The 14,590-nt window shown below is 47.7% G+C and overlaps 6 protein-coding genes across 6 annotated transcripts; 4 read left to right on the top strand and 2 right to left on the bottom strand.

Annotated features, from left to right (window-relative positions):
- Positions 1–826: 826 nt before the first annotated feature.
- EV420DRAFT_1277340 (uncharacterized protein) lies at positions 827–1,027 on the top strand (the record flags this gene model as incomplete). Its single annotated transcript, XM_060468026.1, has 1 exon — positions 827–1,027. A coding segment is annotated over one exon (201 nt), but the record flags the coding sequence as incomplete, so codon positions are not given.
- A 924-nt stretch (positions 1,028–1,951) lies between these two features.
- EV420DRAFT_1314449 (delta 9-fatty acid desaturase protein) lies at positions 1,952–4,156 on the bottom strand. Its single transcript, XM_060468634.1, has 5 exons — positions 3,081–4,156; positions 2,891–3,022; positions 2,605–2,833; positions 2,377–2,552; positions 1,952–2,318 (listed from the first exon to the last, which is right to left on the bottom strand). The coding sequence occupies exons 1-5, from the start codon at positions 3,747–3,749 to the stop codon at positions 2,118–2,120; spliced, it is 1,407 nt and encodes a 468-aa protein (XP_060325296.1). The 5' UTR covers positions 3,750–4,156; the 3' UTR covers positions 1,952–2,117.
- A 135-nt stretch (positions 4,157–4,291) lies between these two features.
- On the top strand, positions 4,292–5,543 carry EV420DRAFT_1484531 (S-adenosyl-L-methionine-dependent methyltransferase; the record flags this gene model as incomplete). The annotated part of the gene is made up of 5 exons (XM_060470091.1): positions 4,292–4,325; positions 4,378–4,499; positions 4,547–4,771; positions 4,827–5,157; positions 5,209–5,543. The coding sequence occupies 5 exons, from the start codon at positions 4,292–4,294 to the stop codon at positions 5,541–5,543; spliced, it is 1,047 nt and encodes a 348-aa protein (XP_060325295.1).
- A 750-nt stretch (positions 5,544–6,293) lies between these two features.
- EV420DRAFT_1314447 (glycoside hydrolase family 28 protein) lies at positions 6,294–8,605 on the top strand. Its single transcript, XM_060468633.1, has 18 exons — positions 6,294–6,369; positions 6,422–6,459; positions 6,500–6,713; positions 6,767–6,783; positions 6,839–6,896; positions 6,953–7,020; positions 7,073–7,143; positions 7,196–7,229; positions 7,284–7,352; positions 7,402–7,449; positions 7,500–7,594; positions 7,644–7,766; positions 7,823–7,879; positions 7,934–8,026; positions 8,082–8,117; positions 8,185–8,235; positions 8,293–8,362; positions 8,416–8,605. Exons 3-18 carry the CDS (start codon positions 6,530–6,532, stop codon positions 8,434–8,436), a joined length of 1,095 nt encoding a protein of 364 aa, XP_060325294.1. The 5' UTR covers positions 6,294–6,369; positions 6,422–6,459; positions 6,500–6,529; the 3' UTR covers positions 8,437–8,605.
- Positions 8,606–8,627: 22 nt separating this feature from the next.
- On the bottom strand, positions 8,628–10,039 carry EV420DRAFT_1648671 (uncharacterized protein; the record flags this gene model as incomplete). The annotated part of the gene is made up of 6 exons (XM_060478201.1): positions 8,628–8,678; positions 8,730–9,041; positions 9,092–9,283; positions 9,342–9,481; positions 9,540–9,603; positions 9,656–10,039. The coding sequence occupies 6 exons, from the start codon at positions 10,037–10,039 to the stop codon at positions 8,628–8,630; spliced, it is 1,143 nt and encodes a 380-aa protein (XP_060325293.1).
- A 687-nt stretch (positions 10,040–10,726) lies between these two features.
- On the top strand, positions 10,727–13,575 carry EV420DRAFT_1648670 (major facilitator superfamily domain-containing protein; the record flags this gene model as incomplete). Its single annotated transcript, XM_060478200.1, has 23 exons — positions 10,727–10,817; positions 10,871–10,884; positions 10,932–10,937; positions 10,979–11,033; positions 11,093–11,119; positions 11,181–11,227; positions 11,284–11,292; positions 11,346–11,366; positions 11,420–11,637; positions 11,691–11,708; positions 11,838–11,915; positions 11,978–12,044; positions 12,091–12,210; positions 12,267–12,338; positions 12,386–12,450; positions 12,503–12,542; positions 12,597–12,642; positions 12,693–12,772; positions 12,835–12,884; positions 13,128–13,166; positions 13,225–13,260; positions 13,311–13,421; positions 13,476–13,575. 23 exons carry the CDS (start codon positions 10,727–10,729, stop codon positions 13,573–13,575), a joined length of 1,410 nt encoding a protein of 469 aa, XP_060325292.1.
- Positions 13,576–14,590: the final 1,015 nt, after the last annotated feature.

Below are 14,590 nucleotides of genomic sequence, written 5' to 3'. Positions count from 1 at the left end.
ATAGGGTACGGCCAGCTTGAGAATAGTGTTGTCTGCATTCCTCATGGGACTCTTGTATGGGTGATGTGCTTGGTCAGTCTACTTTCCGACTCCCAAACTTGGAACCTGCCTTGTCTATCTTACCCGGCGCTACCACGAGGAAATCGTACAGTCTCGTACCTGGATTAACATGCTGGACAGCTGTAATGTAGAGTTTGCGCACTTTGTGCAATCCACCTCCGAGTAAGACGAGTTTTTGAAGGACTTTGTGAGTTCAAAAGTCATTAATTGGCACGAACGAGAATCAGTACGCTCATCTCTATTCCAGCAAGACAACGTTGTCAGGCTTTACGATGAGCGCCGAATGTAGCGCGGGCGTCCAAAAGTCCGCATATACTGTCAATCGCTCGCTCCAAGAGCCTGGTATCGATGGTTCTTGGCTTTGTCGAAAGAGTATGCGTGCCATGCCATCTTGTCGAAACTCACCTTTTACAGAGCTTGCTCCAGACACCTCGATCGAGGGGGGGTCGAACACTACGCAATACGCGTTGCTTCATGCATAACTTTTTTGTTCTTACACCAGAGTCATCAGCAAAGAGGCGAATCTTCGAGAACGCAACGAAGTCCTGGACCTCCACCACTATCTCACTATCCGTGGCGAAAGAAAGTAGCGAGGTACGCATACGCTTCGATTTGACGGAGTACAGCCTAGGCGTGGACCTTCCCCGGAGGTGTGACATGGTCCAGTATCTCTAAAGTGGATACGGCGCCGCAATGGGCTTTGTATTCTGGGCTAGCATGCGTAATTCAAGTCTTCGAGCCTCTCGAAGTTAATTTTGTGCCATAGGACCTTTATTCTTACAACATGGGGCAGGAAGGTGCAAATGTCGTCACGGTCATTGTGAAGCCTAAAAACATCGACCTCCAAGGTGCTGCAGATTTTCTTGGAGGTTACTGCAGAGCATTGTTAGATCAGTTCGAGAGTCGTAGAAACGCATCCAGAAGAAGGCTATTCCTATGCTGCTCGCCCTCTCGAAGTTTTCGGTAACTGGGTTCGAGGCAACATCCAGCGAGTCTGTTATTCGAGCGTCCCGCAGAATGTATACTTAACGCTCAACAGACGGAGCTTTACTACCGAGAGATATTTCGGTAAGAAGACCGCAGAAATCAAGGAATCGCTTCTTGTCACCCTGAGAGCACCGTTTGCCGAAACCGTTGCCCTGAATGAGGAAAGGAAGAGTGCAGCTTTCGAACTTCCAAATCAATCCCTAAATCAACGGTGATCAGCTATTTGGTAGAAGAAGCTCTAGGTTACGTTCACAAACCAAGTCGTAACAAAAAAAAAAAAAGAGGGGAGCAAAGAAATGGATGAGGCTTCAATTCTTACGGAGCTCAATGGCGCAAGGCGCCACAAAAAGAGCAAAATACAAAGCGAAATAATCATACTCCGGATAGCCTGTCAGAGTTATAGTGAAGCGAGCAGGAAAAAAAAAAAACAATAAATGCAACAAAATGTAAAAACACACTTTCTCCGCACACTACGTCGGTCTATTTAGCGCACCGATGTCTACGAAGCAACCATTGTCTTGCAGGAGGAAAGGCGGCGTGCCGTTGATAGAGCGATGTCTCGCTGTAGGTAAGAGAAGGGTTAGGTTTGCCAAGGAAAAAAAAACGATGACGAAAGACGGAACGCGGAACGCGGACTGGTCGGATTTGGGCGCCATACCGACGATTATATGTATCCATGGCTACGCTCGTCGTTTAATTACCGCTGCATTTACGCGATTCCGGATAATCCTTGGAATGATATCACAATGGTTGTTGGCAGGGTTGGATGCGGGGATGATCGGGGATCGGATGGGGTAAAAGCGCGGTCATGAGACCCTGGACTTACTCAAAACCGTTTCCGGCACGTTTCCGAACGTAGATCCTACTGGTAGCGTACGGAGAGCATGCCCACAATTCAAATTTTCTGTTGTTGTTCTCCAGATAAGGCAGGAGAAATAGTGCATGGAACATACTATCGTTAAGATTGCAGACGGGCACAATTGAAATACAACATTTATGACAGCGAATCAGTTTAATATCTGGAAACAAGGACGGCATGGGGGAAAGGGTTCAGTAACGAGAACCTTCTCTTATAACAACGAAAGCTTCTTGACAGGGGTACCTTCCGCCGACCCCTCTTCATCACTCCAGGCGGTGCTGCTAGCATAGTTGGAGCTCAGTTCATTGTAGCGCGCAATTTTCAACTGTTGACTAGGCGGGATCCGTTTGGCGATGTCCAAGATATGAGGATGTCCACCGTGAAGTATACCTATACGCTTCATAGCGAGACTCTAGCAGATGGTGATGATTCAACGAGCGAAAAACAGGGATGTCAAGACGATAGCGTACGTTATGAGCTCCGTTTGAGTGATCGTACACACCACCGAAGAAGGCTGTGGTAGCATCCTTGCCGATGAACTTGACAAGGAGATGAGCTCCACCGGGGTGCTCATCCATGAACGTGGAAACGTCATGAATGAAACCTGAAATGAGGATGAGGGGACGTTTCAGTGACTGATCCTGGACTACATAAAAGTCAGCTTATTTTCTGGTGGGATAGAGTTAGAAAAGACGTACAGCTCTTGAACGAAATAACAGGTAGGTCATCACTGTTCATGGGCCAAGTAAGCGATTCCTGGGTCTCCCGAAGACGCTTGAGTTGCATTGTCAGTTGACCCTTGCGAACTTCATTCTCAGGGAAAACTTTCAAATGACTCGCAAGTCCAATCTTCTGCATCGACCAAATGAACCATTTCGTGGGATCGTACTGGTACCACTTGATCGCGTTCCTGTAGTCCATCGGGAACTGCGAGCCCGAGTGTCAGATGCCGAGTGTATATGACAAACATGAAATGACACGTACTTGGTGGTGGAAGTTATGATATCCCTCACCGATGGTAGCGAAAGCTGTGATCATATGGTCCGTTGGCGTAGGCTTGTTATCGAAAGGAGTCTCCCCGAGCCAATGAGCGAGAGAATTGACGCAGAAAGTCGACTAAACCCAATACGATGGTCAGCTTCGTGCCGAAAATAATGGGCGCTTGAAAACTGACGTGATGCACGAAGACTAGTCGCAAAACACCAGCATATACGAACCCACCCTTCGCGTCACCCCATCGCAGCCACGCGATCGCAGAGGGAAAGAGGAACCCCATCGTCAAGATGAGCGTCAAGTAATGCCTGTGCTGCCACCTCACAACACTATTCTTGCTCAGATCACTGACATCCGCGACACCGGGCTTCCGCCTAGGCTTGACGAGCATCCAGCCAACATGCGAGTAGAAAAATCCCCGGTGAGCATTGTATGGATCGAGATCAGTGTCTGTATACCGGTGGTGCGCACGGTGACCTCGAGACCACCACTTGATCGATCCTTCCAGGGAACCAGCTCCCGCCATGGCGAGCATATACTGGAGCGGCTTTGAAGCATTATATGACCTATGAGCCCAGAGACGATGGTACCCTGCCGTGATACCAAGACCAGTGACGTAGTAATATACAAGAGCCCAGACAGCGGTCTCCCATCTCAGCTTGGTGTAATAAGCGCCGATAACTCCCATTATTGGGGTAGAGGTGAGAATGATGAAGGAGAGCCAGTTGATTTCATTGAGAATATTGGCGAGAGTGATTGGAGGTCGTGGTTTGGTCGTTGTCAGGGCGTGCTGAACGTAGTTGTCGGGGATGTGGAGGTCGATAGGTACGTCCTTCGTAGCGTTCGACATGGTAGTCGTCAGTGGGAGAGTGCCAAATTCTTGGGGTCAAGGGAATCATTTTGAGCCCCAGTGTTGTGGTCTGTGTGTATCAGCCACTTGAGTATCTTTCGAGTCCGTGCCAAGGAATCGTCCAGCGACGTCATCTAGTAGATAAAGCCAAGACGGGAAAAGAGGAGTCTACCAAAAATTCACCGCTCTCGTCTGATAAGAATCGATATTACACTGGCCCTGCAATGATTAGACCTGAAAAACCCCTCTCCTTTTGTTGAATTCGAGCCCTGAGACAGCCGTAAAGAACATTCTGGACATATTTGAGGGACTCTAGCATCGCCTCGGAGCATTTAGATGCTCCCACCACGAGTAACTGGGAAATAGAAGTCAAGAATGCGTGGATGTAAATTGAAAAGCGCGACGCGACGTTGACGCGCCACGATTTCCAACCAAACCCCAATCTGGAAATAACCTCCCCAATTTAGGTACCGGCAACACCCGAAAAAGTCTGTTACTGTTGCCATTGACATCATGATCGTTTACCAAGGGCTGTTGATACCATGGTGCGAGCGCTGGAATTTTACAGTGGGATAGGTACTTGTCTGTCTTTTCTTTTTCGCATATCCATTTACTTGCAAATGCACAGGCGGTCTTCACTGTGCCCTAATGAAAAGCCGAGTCTCTGCAAGCGTTATTCGTGCATTTGACTGGGACCAGAACGCGTGCAGGATATACAGCAGGAATTACGGGGAAGGAATTGTGCATCGGGTCCGTTGCCAGCCCAAATCATTTCTACTGGCTGAGCTCATCTGCAGGTGGACATATCGACATTGACAGCAACAAATTTAGGCGACTTGGGAGCGGATCTGTGGCTCCTCTCTCCTGCGTGCCAGCCATACACAGTGCTTAACCCGAACGCTAAAGGAGCAGGGGATCCTCGGGCCAAGTCGTTCTTGCATATTGTACAGACTGTCCTTCCTGAACTAGCCCCGACGCAGAGGCCTAGCCATATACTAGTGGAGAACGTTGCCGGGTTCGAGGTGCCCATTCTCGCATCCATTATCATATCAAGTTATGGACTGACGGGTCCGAAAGACTTCAAGCACGCGTCAAGTCCTTCTTACGTCCCTGCGCGAGCTGGGGTACTCCGTACGCGAGTTTTTGCTGACCCCGCTGCAGTTTGGCATACCGAATTCGCGGCTGAGGTATTATTTGCTTGCGAGGAAGGAGCCTTGGGTTGGCGAGGTTAATGGAGTGGTTCTCAGAGAGATACCTGGACGGGTGGCAGGAGAGATCAAGGCGGTGAGGGACTATCTGGACGACGACGGGGAAGGTTATGCAATTCCGGACAGGGTGCTGACCAAGTGGGGCCGGTTGTTTGATATCGTGCTGCCTGGAGATAGAAAGACATGTTGTTTTACAAGTGGTAAGCGTTTTGAACGTTGAGATGCCGTGTGTAAACTCACTTTTATTATAGGCTACACGCATCTTGTTGAGCGAGCTGGGTCTATTCTGCAGATGAACGAAGACCTCGACGTACGTCCAGTTCCTCTAGAAACTTTCTTTCATCCGCTCATTCTAGGAAAGACAACCAAGACGTTTGACGAATTTCTTTCGACTGCAGACCTAGCTATTCTACGACCCCTACGGTTGCGATATTTTACGCCCGACGAGCTGCTCCGTATATTTGACTTTGACCCGTTACTATTCCAGTGGCCTGACGATGTGTCGAGAAAGACGAAATACCGGCTGATAGGGAATAGCGTGAATGTGAGGGTAGTAGCAGCGTTGATAGACCATCTATTTGAATAGATTCTGATGGTCACTCTAGTCAGTATCTTAATCGCTTGTCCATGCTCGCTCAATGTCGCTAACAAGCCGAACACAGTGTGTGTGACGGAGAACTGGCAAGTTATTTGATAAATAGGGCTGTGCTCTCAACGACTGAGCCTCGGCATTTCTTGTCAATGCTCGCAAGTCTTGACACACAGCCGAAATAACAGACACCGACAAACTGCGGCCCTCGACTCGCAAACGCGGTAAGATTTCGGATGAGCAACGGAATCTGCAGACGGGCCGGTGCAGTCATGGTGGAATAGATCCTCATGGATCTCGCGTCACGGTACTAAGCGGCTGCTGCTGCTGCACGGACCGCCAGTTGCTCAGAGGACTGATTCTCGTATTCGGCGCCACACTAGTGTTTCCTCGTGAGCAGGTTAATTTTTCTTGCCGGTGTTATTTATAGGACAAGTCTTGATGGGTTAAGCTGGAATATCTTCTTGTGAGTAATTCTACTACCGGTCGGGGAAATTCCAAGCTTTAAACGGGCCGCCTCAGATAAGTACCGACTCGGAGGCAGAGGTTGCCAGAGCCTCAACAAAATCAGGTTAAGGGTCAACATGAAAAAAAAACCAACGACATTGTCGTTATTCGGAGCCATACGAGTTTGACGATCCACTGGTTTTTCTGTCGGTCCCGCATCCGTCGCCTAATAAGTGGTTCATATGATTGTGAGGATCATTATTGATATAGACCCTTGAGCCTGATTTTGGAATTACTTAGGTAAATCAAATGTACGCATCGTACGCGAGTTCTATAATTAACATAGATTTATTTTAGGAGCAACCCTGTAGGCGAGGCGCGTGGTGATAGCGAGAGATTTCTTCTCCAACATTGACCTTTTCTCTCAGGATTATTGTGGTGTGAGAAACTGCACTTGGATAAAGAGGTTATAAGGGAGCGGGATGATACTTCATCCACACTCTCAGGTTCCTCTTCAGCTCCTTTCCCAAGCTACAATGTTCAAGTCTTCTCTCTTTCGAGCCTTCATTGCAGCGGCTGTTGTCGTGACGGCAACAAGTATCCCACGTGGTTCTAGACCCGCTAAGCGTGCTAGCTGCACCGTCAACTCCGTCGCTACAGCTTCAGATCTTTCTGACTGTACAACGGTGACAATCGAAGCCTTCACTGTTCCTAGCGGGAGTAAGCCATCTCGCGTTACAATTTTGATGTGTGCTAAATCCATACGCACATAGATACCCTTACACTGGAGGTAATTGTGATGAATCCCGATAAGCGTAGGATTTATTTCTTTTATGATTTTCCAGCCTGCCGATGGCGCGACTGTTACTATGGCCGGCTCAATCACTTTCGCCCAGACGACTTGTACGTGCATCGCCATCTCTTTACTCTTCAAACTTTAGCTGAACGGCCGTTATCAGCTTCTGGACCGTTATTCACCATTGATGGCACCGACATTACTTTCAACGGGGCGGGATTTGAGTTCAACGTTGGTAAAAATTTCTGATGTACCTTGACGATGACTTGACCCAGAAGGATAGGGTAATGGTGCCTTGTATTGGGACGGCGAAGGCACGAACGGGGGTGTCGCAAAGCCTCATCCGCTCTTGAAGTCTGCCTGAGTTCCATATGGTGCTTTAACTTCGCGGCTGACAGTTTTGTAGGTTCAAGGGTTCGGGGACATACTCCGACTTTACGGTCAGCCTGGAAAGGAGTTTCACTAAAGCCTCATTCTCAAACCTCGTTTGATAGGTGCTGAATACCCCTGCGCAGGCCGTTTCCATCGGCAATAGTGATGGTCTTACTTTTACTAGTATCACTGTAGGTAGCTGTAAATTCCTTGGGAGTCCCTTGGTCACTGTCTCCGTAGGTTGATAACAGCGCTGGCGATGTTGATGACTTGGGTCATAATACAGACGTGAGTACCATTGGTTTCACTACCGAACAAGCTAGTTTACATTCACTCAGGGTTTTGATGTCTCTGCAGACGACGTGACTATTCAAGACAGCGTCGTAAAGAATCAGGACGACTGTCTAGCTATTAACGACGGGACAAACATCAAGTACGTGTCTGGCTTATGCATCTCGTCACCACTCTAAGTGGGGTTCGAGGTTCTTAAATAATCAGTGCTCTGGAGGCCACGGTATATCCATCGGTTCCATCGCTAGCGACAAGTCGGTTACCGACGTAACTATCAGTGGTAATACCGTCACCGATTCATTATATGGTCTGAGGTGGGACCGTCACGTCATCATTCGTATATACGTCGCTGAAGGCTCTTTCGATATAGAATTAAGGTGGACGCCTCCGCCTCTTCGGCTTCGGTTTCCGGCATCACCTACTCTGGGTAGAGCAAAAGGCACCATGCATGAAGGAGGCCGTTGACTGATATACTCCACAGAAACAAACTGAGCGGAATTGAAGAATTCGGTGTTCTGATCACCCAGTCGTATCCCGATGATGACGGAACCCCGGGGACTGGCGCGCCCATTTCGTGAGCACGTCTCTCTTGAGATTGGAGGTGTTCGTAATACTTACAGGACATTAAGGGACATAAACTTCACAGGGTCTGCCACAACTGTAGCGTGAGTAGTGTCTATGAAGTTTCGTAAATCGAGGGATTCATCATTATTATTTTGTTCCTTCATATAGAGTTGACTCTGACGCAAAGCGCCTCACCGTCGATTGCGGGGCATGTTCAGGGTATGAATGGAGTTCAAGTGGTGCCCGCAAAAGCAACGTGTTTGACTGACTCATTAGGACTTGGGATTTTTCGGCTCTCACCATCACGGGCGGTGAAGAGGGTACTATCGTTAGCAACGATGCTACTGTAAGGAGATCATTCTTGTTGCTGCCGTTAGTGTTGATGACAGGTGTATGCAGATATCCGGAGGCTCATACTGAAATGTTTCGTAACAAGCTGGAGACCTGTGATAATGCATTGAATTTACGATACCGGCCTTTCTTGTTTTGCGGTGCCTTGTAAAGCGCCACTACTTTTTCCTAGTGTAGCGTTGTATCTACAATGTCGTCGTGATATATCATTCAAGTTTGACTGTTACAGACACTACACATTTTGTTTTATCTCCTTGCGCCTAGTACTCTGAGAGCGTTCCGGGTAAAGCGTCCCACATGCTTACCAGAACCTGCAAAATTGTTAACCAATTACTTCATTTGGAACGTAAGACTTGACTTACTACTCTCTCGCCTACCCATGGCGCGCGTCCATGAGTTGTGCGATGGTTATGAACGAATACCAAGTCGCCAGCTTCCCATGTATGTACATATTCCAATTCGCGGGTGATCTCGATGACACGATTTAGCCATTTCTCAGGGATTGGTGTCCCGTCACCATATCCAGGTCGGAGATCTAGCAAGAGGTTAAATGATTTAGGGAAATCAGGGTCACGACGTAAGTGCAGTCCGTCCGTCCCAATGAAGGGGGGTTTGGTTGCTTTTTGGTCGATGGCAGACCCACGCTGGCCTACATGAAGTTGTTTGTAAGGTACCTTCATGAGAGAAAGTGACCATAGATAACACACCGGCAAGGCCGTTGAACCATGTCGGGGTTTATACGGCGGAAGGCTGGGACATCTTGAATGACTTCCAGAGAGCCATCGTCCAACCATTTGAAACGAGGAGTGAGCCTACGCGCCTGCTCTTCCTCTTTGCGTCGCCGTGTCGGCTCGTCGTCCTCCGGCAATATCTTTTGTCCAAAACAGTACTCTTGGGTCCAGTCGAAGTAATTTCCCTAATGAAAGGGACAGTCAATTTGGACATTGCCATCAGATCAAATGGTTGGTTCTCACATTTCCTCTATTGTGTCCGGCGGGAGGATAAACTTGCCGCATGGTTAGACCACGCTTCGCAAGTTCTTCAACAAACTCCGGCAGTTCTTCTTTGACCCGTTCATAAATCTCAAGAATGTTGGCAATGGGTGATTTGCCACCTAGAAGGAAGTCGTTAGTTGATGAGATGGAATCGAGTTCCGGCAGGCATGCTCTTACCTTCGTCGGCGGTCACCGTGGCATAGAAATGAATGAAGCCGGGGAAATGGGTGTACCGAGCGTACTAAAAGCAGAAATGTTAAATAACAAAAGGTATATTCGAGTGTCCGACTCACCTCATTATGTTGGTAGAATCTACGAGTCCGAGGACCTTCGTTCGCACTGAATACTTCTGGTGCCTTAGTGAGTCTTTTTCCAGCAAGGCCAATCTGTTCAAAAGGTTTGTTTCCTCGGGCTTCCTCAGCAGCAATAACAAGCTTTGAGAAAGTTTCCGCCGAGGGATGCCCAAATCCGCGAAATACGACGGCGCCGTGGTCTTGTAGAAGACGTGTCAATTCGCCTGATGAAGAGAATTTGCGGATGTATTCGACACCCTCTTCCACGGACAGCTGAGGACTTCCTTCCGGACGATGGAACGCGATGGGAAAGGCTTTCCCATGGAAGTCCCTAGCATTCAGTAGCTCGAGAAGAACGAACAGAGGTGTTTCTGGTGTAGACATAGTAGGCGAAGGCAACTAGGATGGCCGACCCAACACCTCGAGGCCGATAGATAAACCATTGGGTAGTACTGTCACGATGATAGCATGCCATAGCCAATCTGAAGTAGCGCAGGCCACAGGAGCAGGTACAGACGAACGGTGGCCGTGGTGTCTACCTGCCTGCTAGCCTAGTATTTTCTGACTAAGACAAGGAGGACGGCGTCATGTTTATGGTCGTAGGGACGATTTACAAGCATGTATTCATCTTCCATGACATTTCACGAAGTTATTATAAGTGCAAGTCAACACCATGTCAAGTTTCGTTCAGGAAGTGGGTGAGCATCAAAAAGGTAGCACTATTTTTGGAAAGATCATCGATTCGCACTGGTGGCTGTGCAATCACCACTTCAACTCTTCCAAGTCGAAAAATCGCGCAACGATCATTATTCTTGCTACATGAGATGACTCAGACACTTGGAATTATTCTATCCTGACATCCTCTGCATAAAAGTTTCAATGCCGCGGCGAGATGTGAGTTTCCAAATCGACTATTGCGTTTTCACGCAGACTAATGACGCCTTATAGCTTTAATCCTCAGGATCAATCGCTCGCTACTACGGAACTATAATCTTCCAAGTAGACCCCAGGCACGATTGTGTTTTTCCTTAAATACGAGCTTCGCCTTATAGTTGAAAGTGAGCACGCACCATGGTTCTCGCGGAGGTCGCTCGCGTCGACGTTGCTCATGTTGCCCCTGCGCAGAAACAAAAGCGCACATGGAAGGATTACATTTGGGCGTGTACTTTGTGTTTTTTTCCCGATAGAGCTCATGACTGATTAAATTTCGTCTAGCAAAACCCCGGAAAGTCGGCTAAAGTACGTACTACGTTCCGCTTCTCTAACGCCATTGCAGCTATTGGTTTATCCCACTCTTGATAGGAAAAATGACTCATCTACAAGACTGATTTGATTTTGATCACTTTCGGTTTCCTGGGAACATGGATCAAATATCTGGGTATGTTCTCGGACGTGGGTATGATTCAATGTAGTCTAATGCCTCCTTCCGTTCTACAGATAAGAGTAATCTTCAGACTGCCTTCGGTACGACTTATCATGAAGCTCTCTTCAAACAAGCTAACAGTCTGACCCGGCTATTGAATAGTTAGCGGCATGAAAGAAGATCTCGGGTTCTACGGTAATCAACTGAACGTGAGTCTTCTACATGACATCCATCTATCTATTTTCTAACACCGGCATTTTTTTAGTATGCGAATGTAAGTGCATGAGAAATGTTCCCGTGGTAGTTGCTTATGTTCCCTTCTCGCAGACTGCCTATAGCATTGCCAGTGTATGTCTTGCTCGAACTTCGTGTTCCGTGCACTTTCCTAACGATTCCTCTAGATTATCGGTCTTTGGCCAGCAAATATGATCATGGCTCGTGTTTCACCGAAGGTAGGTTTCTTCCGTATGATTTCTTCAACTAAAGGTCTCCGCGAGATCTTAACAACTATGCGTAGATTCCTCGAGATTGGTTGGACAATTAGCACGTTTTGTCAAGCTCAAATGACAAATACTACTCAAATGTGCGCGATTCGCGCGTTGGTTGGGCTATTTGAAACGTGAGCCTTTCGTTTGTCATTTGTTGAAATCAATTATTCAACGAGTCGCACAGAGGCCTATTGGTCATGCAGTAAGTTCTTCTATGCCTTTGCAACGATGGAAGATAGTAATTTCTTTCATTTGTGCAGTGATCTACTTGACAGGGGTGATCATCGCATCTATTCAGCTGTGTTATTGTATTCTTACCACTGAACTTTAGGGCATGGTACAAAGACGACGAACTAGGGCGACGTATAGCGCTCATCAACACTGCGACAGCCGTCGGCCCCATGTGCAGGTATGCCGGAATGCGCATTTCTAACTCCCCCCAATTTGACACATCACATCGTCCTTTCATAGCTCATATCTCCAAGCCGCTATCTATAAACCTCTGAATGGTCGCTTTGATCACGCCGGATGGCAATGGGTATGGCTGTCTTTCTATCGTTATTTATAATTAAGCCCTGATAAAGTCCCTGCCTAGCTGTTCTATATCGACGGAATCATTTCTGTCAGCCGTGATTATACCTCAGTTGTTCCTCCTCCCCGATGTACCTGCACGCCAAACGCCGAATTGGATGTTCACCGCTGCAGTACGTTGGCAGAGTTCTCCTGGGATCCCTGAAGTTAATGGAATTCTACACTACAGGACATAGAACTAGCGCGTGATAGAAACCCGAGGGAGGGTCGTGTAAAGCAGGATAAATTCACTTCGTCTCAGGTATGCGATTATTCTATCACTTGGTACCGATCTCATGATTGCTCTAGATTCGAACGTGGTTCTTGAGGCCTGAGATACTTCTCTTGTGGCTCATGAGCTGGTGTAACTCGGTGTGAGTAAGCCGACATGCTATTAGTCATTTGGTCCTGACATATTGCCGCCAGTGGATCGAAACCACAAGACTCGTTCTCTTTCTGGTTCAAGGTGCCTATATTTTCCTCTATAGTATATGATCTACTGACTTGTGGCTTCTCCTAGGGATATAACAGCATAAAAAAAGGCAGTTTCACCGTACAACAAATCAGTGTGTTTAAAACAGCTTTCTTATATATCTTCTCTTATCACCATTTCCAGATGTCTACCCCACCTTCACCTATCTCGTTACATTCATCAATACGTTAATAATCGGCTGGACTAGCGATACGATATTCAATGTGATATTTTATTAACCGACAGGTAGCCGAATGAGACTAATGTGAAATTTTCTATCCTGCAGGGTCGACGGTGGCCGCCGCTCTGTGTTGCCGCGACTCTCAATGCAATTGTGTGTGTGCTGCTCGCTGTGACACTGGTGTTTCCGAAACATCGCGCTTTCCGTTGGTGTAAGTGCCTTACTGATGTCCCTTGATTTTCCCTACTCATCATATACGTTCCGGTTGTAGTCCTCTACTACAACACAGGATGGATCCAATCGTCGAGTTCGATGTTTTAGGCGTGGACACAAGACATTTTGTAAGCTGATTATGTATTAACAGCTGGGTAAGCGGCCATAATTGACTAAACCGCTAGTGCTGGTGACCCTGGCCTTCGGTCGTTTGCAAGTGCTGGGTAAGTTGGCCGAAGATTTTTTTTCTCAGTGATATGAATCTTACAATATTCAACTTAGACTTAACGTAGCGTCCGGAATCTGTACGGCAACAATGTACGGCCTTTTCTCCTCCGAGCTCAGTTCATTTACTCACTGCACCTCAGCCCTCTCGCCCTCTTCCAAACGAAAGACCAGCCGGCTGTCACGGGAGGCAATTGGGCAGGCTTTGCCTTCTCCCTATTCTCCCCTGCAGCTGCTCTCACGTTAGCGTGGTAGTAAGTCCAAATCAGCTGTCGCACGTCATCCGAGCCTGACTTTGTAACCGTCAGTATAGGAACCATACACTACAGAGATACCACGAAGATGACGAAGCAGGCTCGAGTATCGATCAGGGTGAGGATGTCGATAAGAAAAGCGTTGATAGTGTGAAGGGACTTGATCCGAAATAAAACAGAACTGTTAGCGGTGTATTGGCGACGATTTATTTATTCTAGGTGTCCCTAACTGATATGTACTAATACATAGCGTACTATGGTATCAAAGTCCTTATCGTCTTGGAAGTCGAGTCCAATGTCCGCAGGGAATCGTAGTATAGAACAGGGCCGACTTGGCCTGCTGGTGCGCCACATAGCCTAGGGCTTTCTAGACGCCGATCCTGCTCGCTCAACCCACATACCCTACTTGAGGGGATCTGATCCTGAGCATTAGGGATAACCAAACCGTCATGATAGGACCCTCCGTGGACCACGCATATTTGATCACTACCAAACGAATAGTAAGTACGACGTGTAAGTCCTTCTCAGACATCCTTCTTGGACTCGAGTGGGTAACAGATACTTAACTTCCGTGAACATTGGATGATGTATCATGGAAGAATCAAGTCCGCACCAATCGCGAGCAGGGAAAGCATCAAGCCTTCCCGCGTGGAAGCCATGCTCGTGATTAGGTTCGTGGCTTTTGATATTCCTTTCTACGTACTTATGATATCCAAGGTTACTTCGCTCTCAGGCTGCATCTTCAAGGCACCGCAGTCAAAGTTGGTTACCGCCCAAAATCTATTGCCTGCGATCCCATCCTGCGACAGCCCCCTTCATGGCTAACTCGGTGACGAGATCCCACCACGAGGCTCCCACATCAGCTTGTGTGCTAGCGTCAATTCGGAAATGATTCCTTCCCATCAGCCGCGATATCCCGAAGTCAGCATTAACGAAGCAATATACGAGAGGGGAGCAAGGTACAGTGCTTCAATACAAAACAGCTACGTCACTATCCTGCGTGCGCGTGGTCGGAGAAATCGTCAAGCCTTGTGTGAAGTTTGTTTGCTGGTGGATACATTTCATTGCATCCGTGTCGGAATCGATCAGCATCCGGGGAAAGATGTAAGATGCATGTCCTAGTAATCGTATGTTGCATGTGCCTATGTGTGCTGCAGTACCTATATTGG

The sequence above is a fragment of the Desarmillaria tabescens genome (genome assembly GCF_030435595.1).
Source record: "Desarmillaria tabescens strain CCBAS 213 chromosome Unknown EV420scaffold_52, whole genome shotgun sequence".
Classification (NCBI taxonomy): Eukaryota; Fungi; Basidiomycota; class Agaricomycetes; order Agaricales; family Physalacriaceae; genus Desarmillaria; species Desarmillaria tabescens.
The sequence above is the reverse complement of the archived record's forward strand: the minus strand, read 5'-3'. Positions and strand labels throughout refer to the sequence as shown.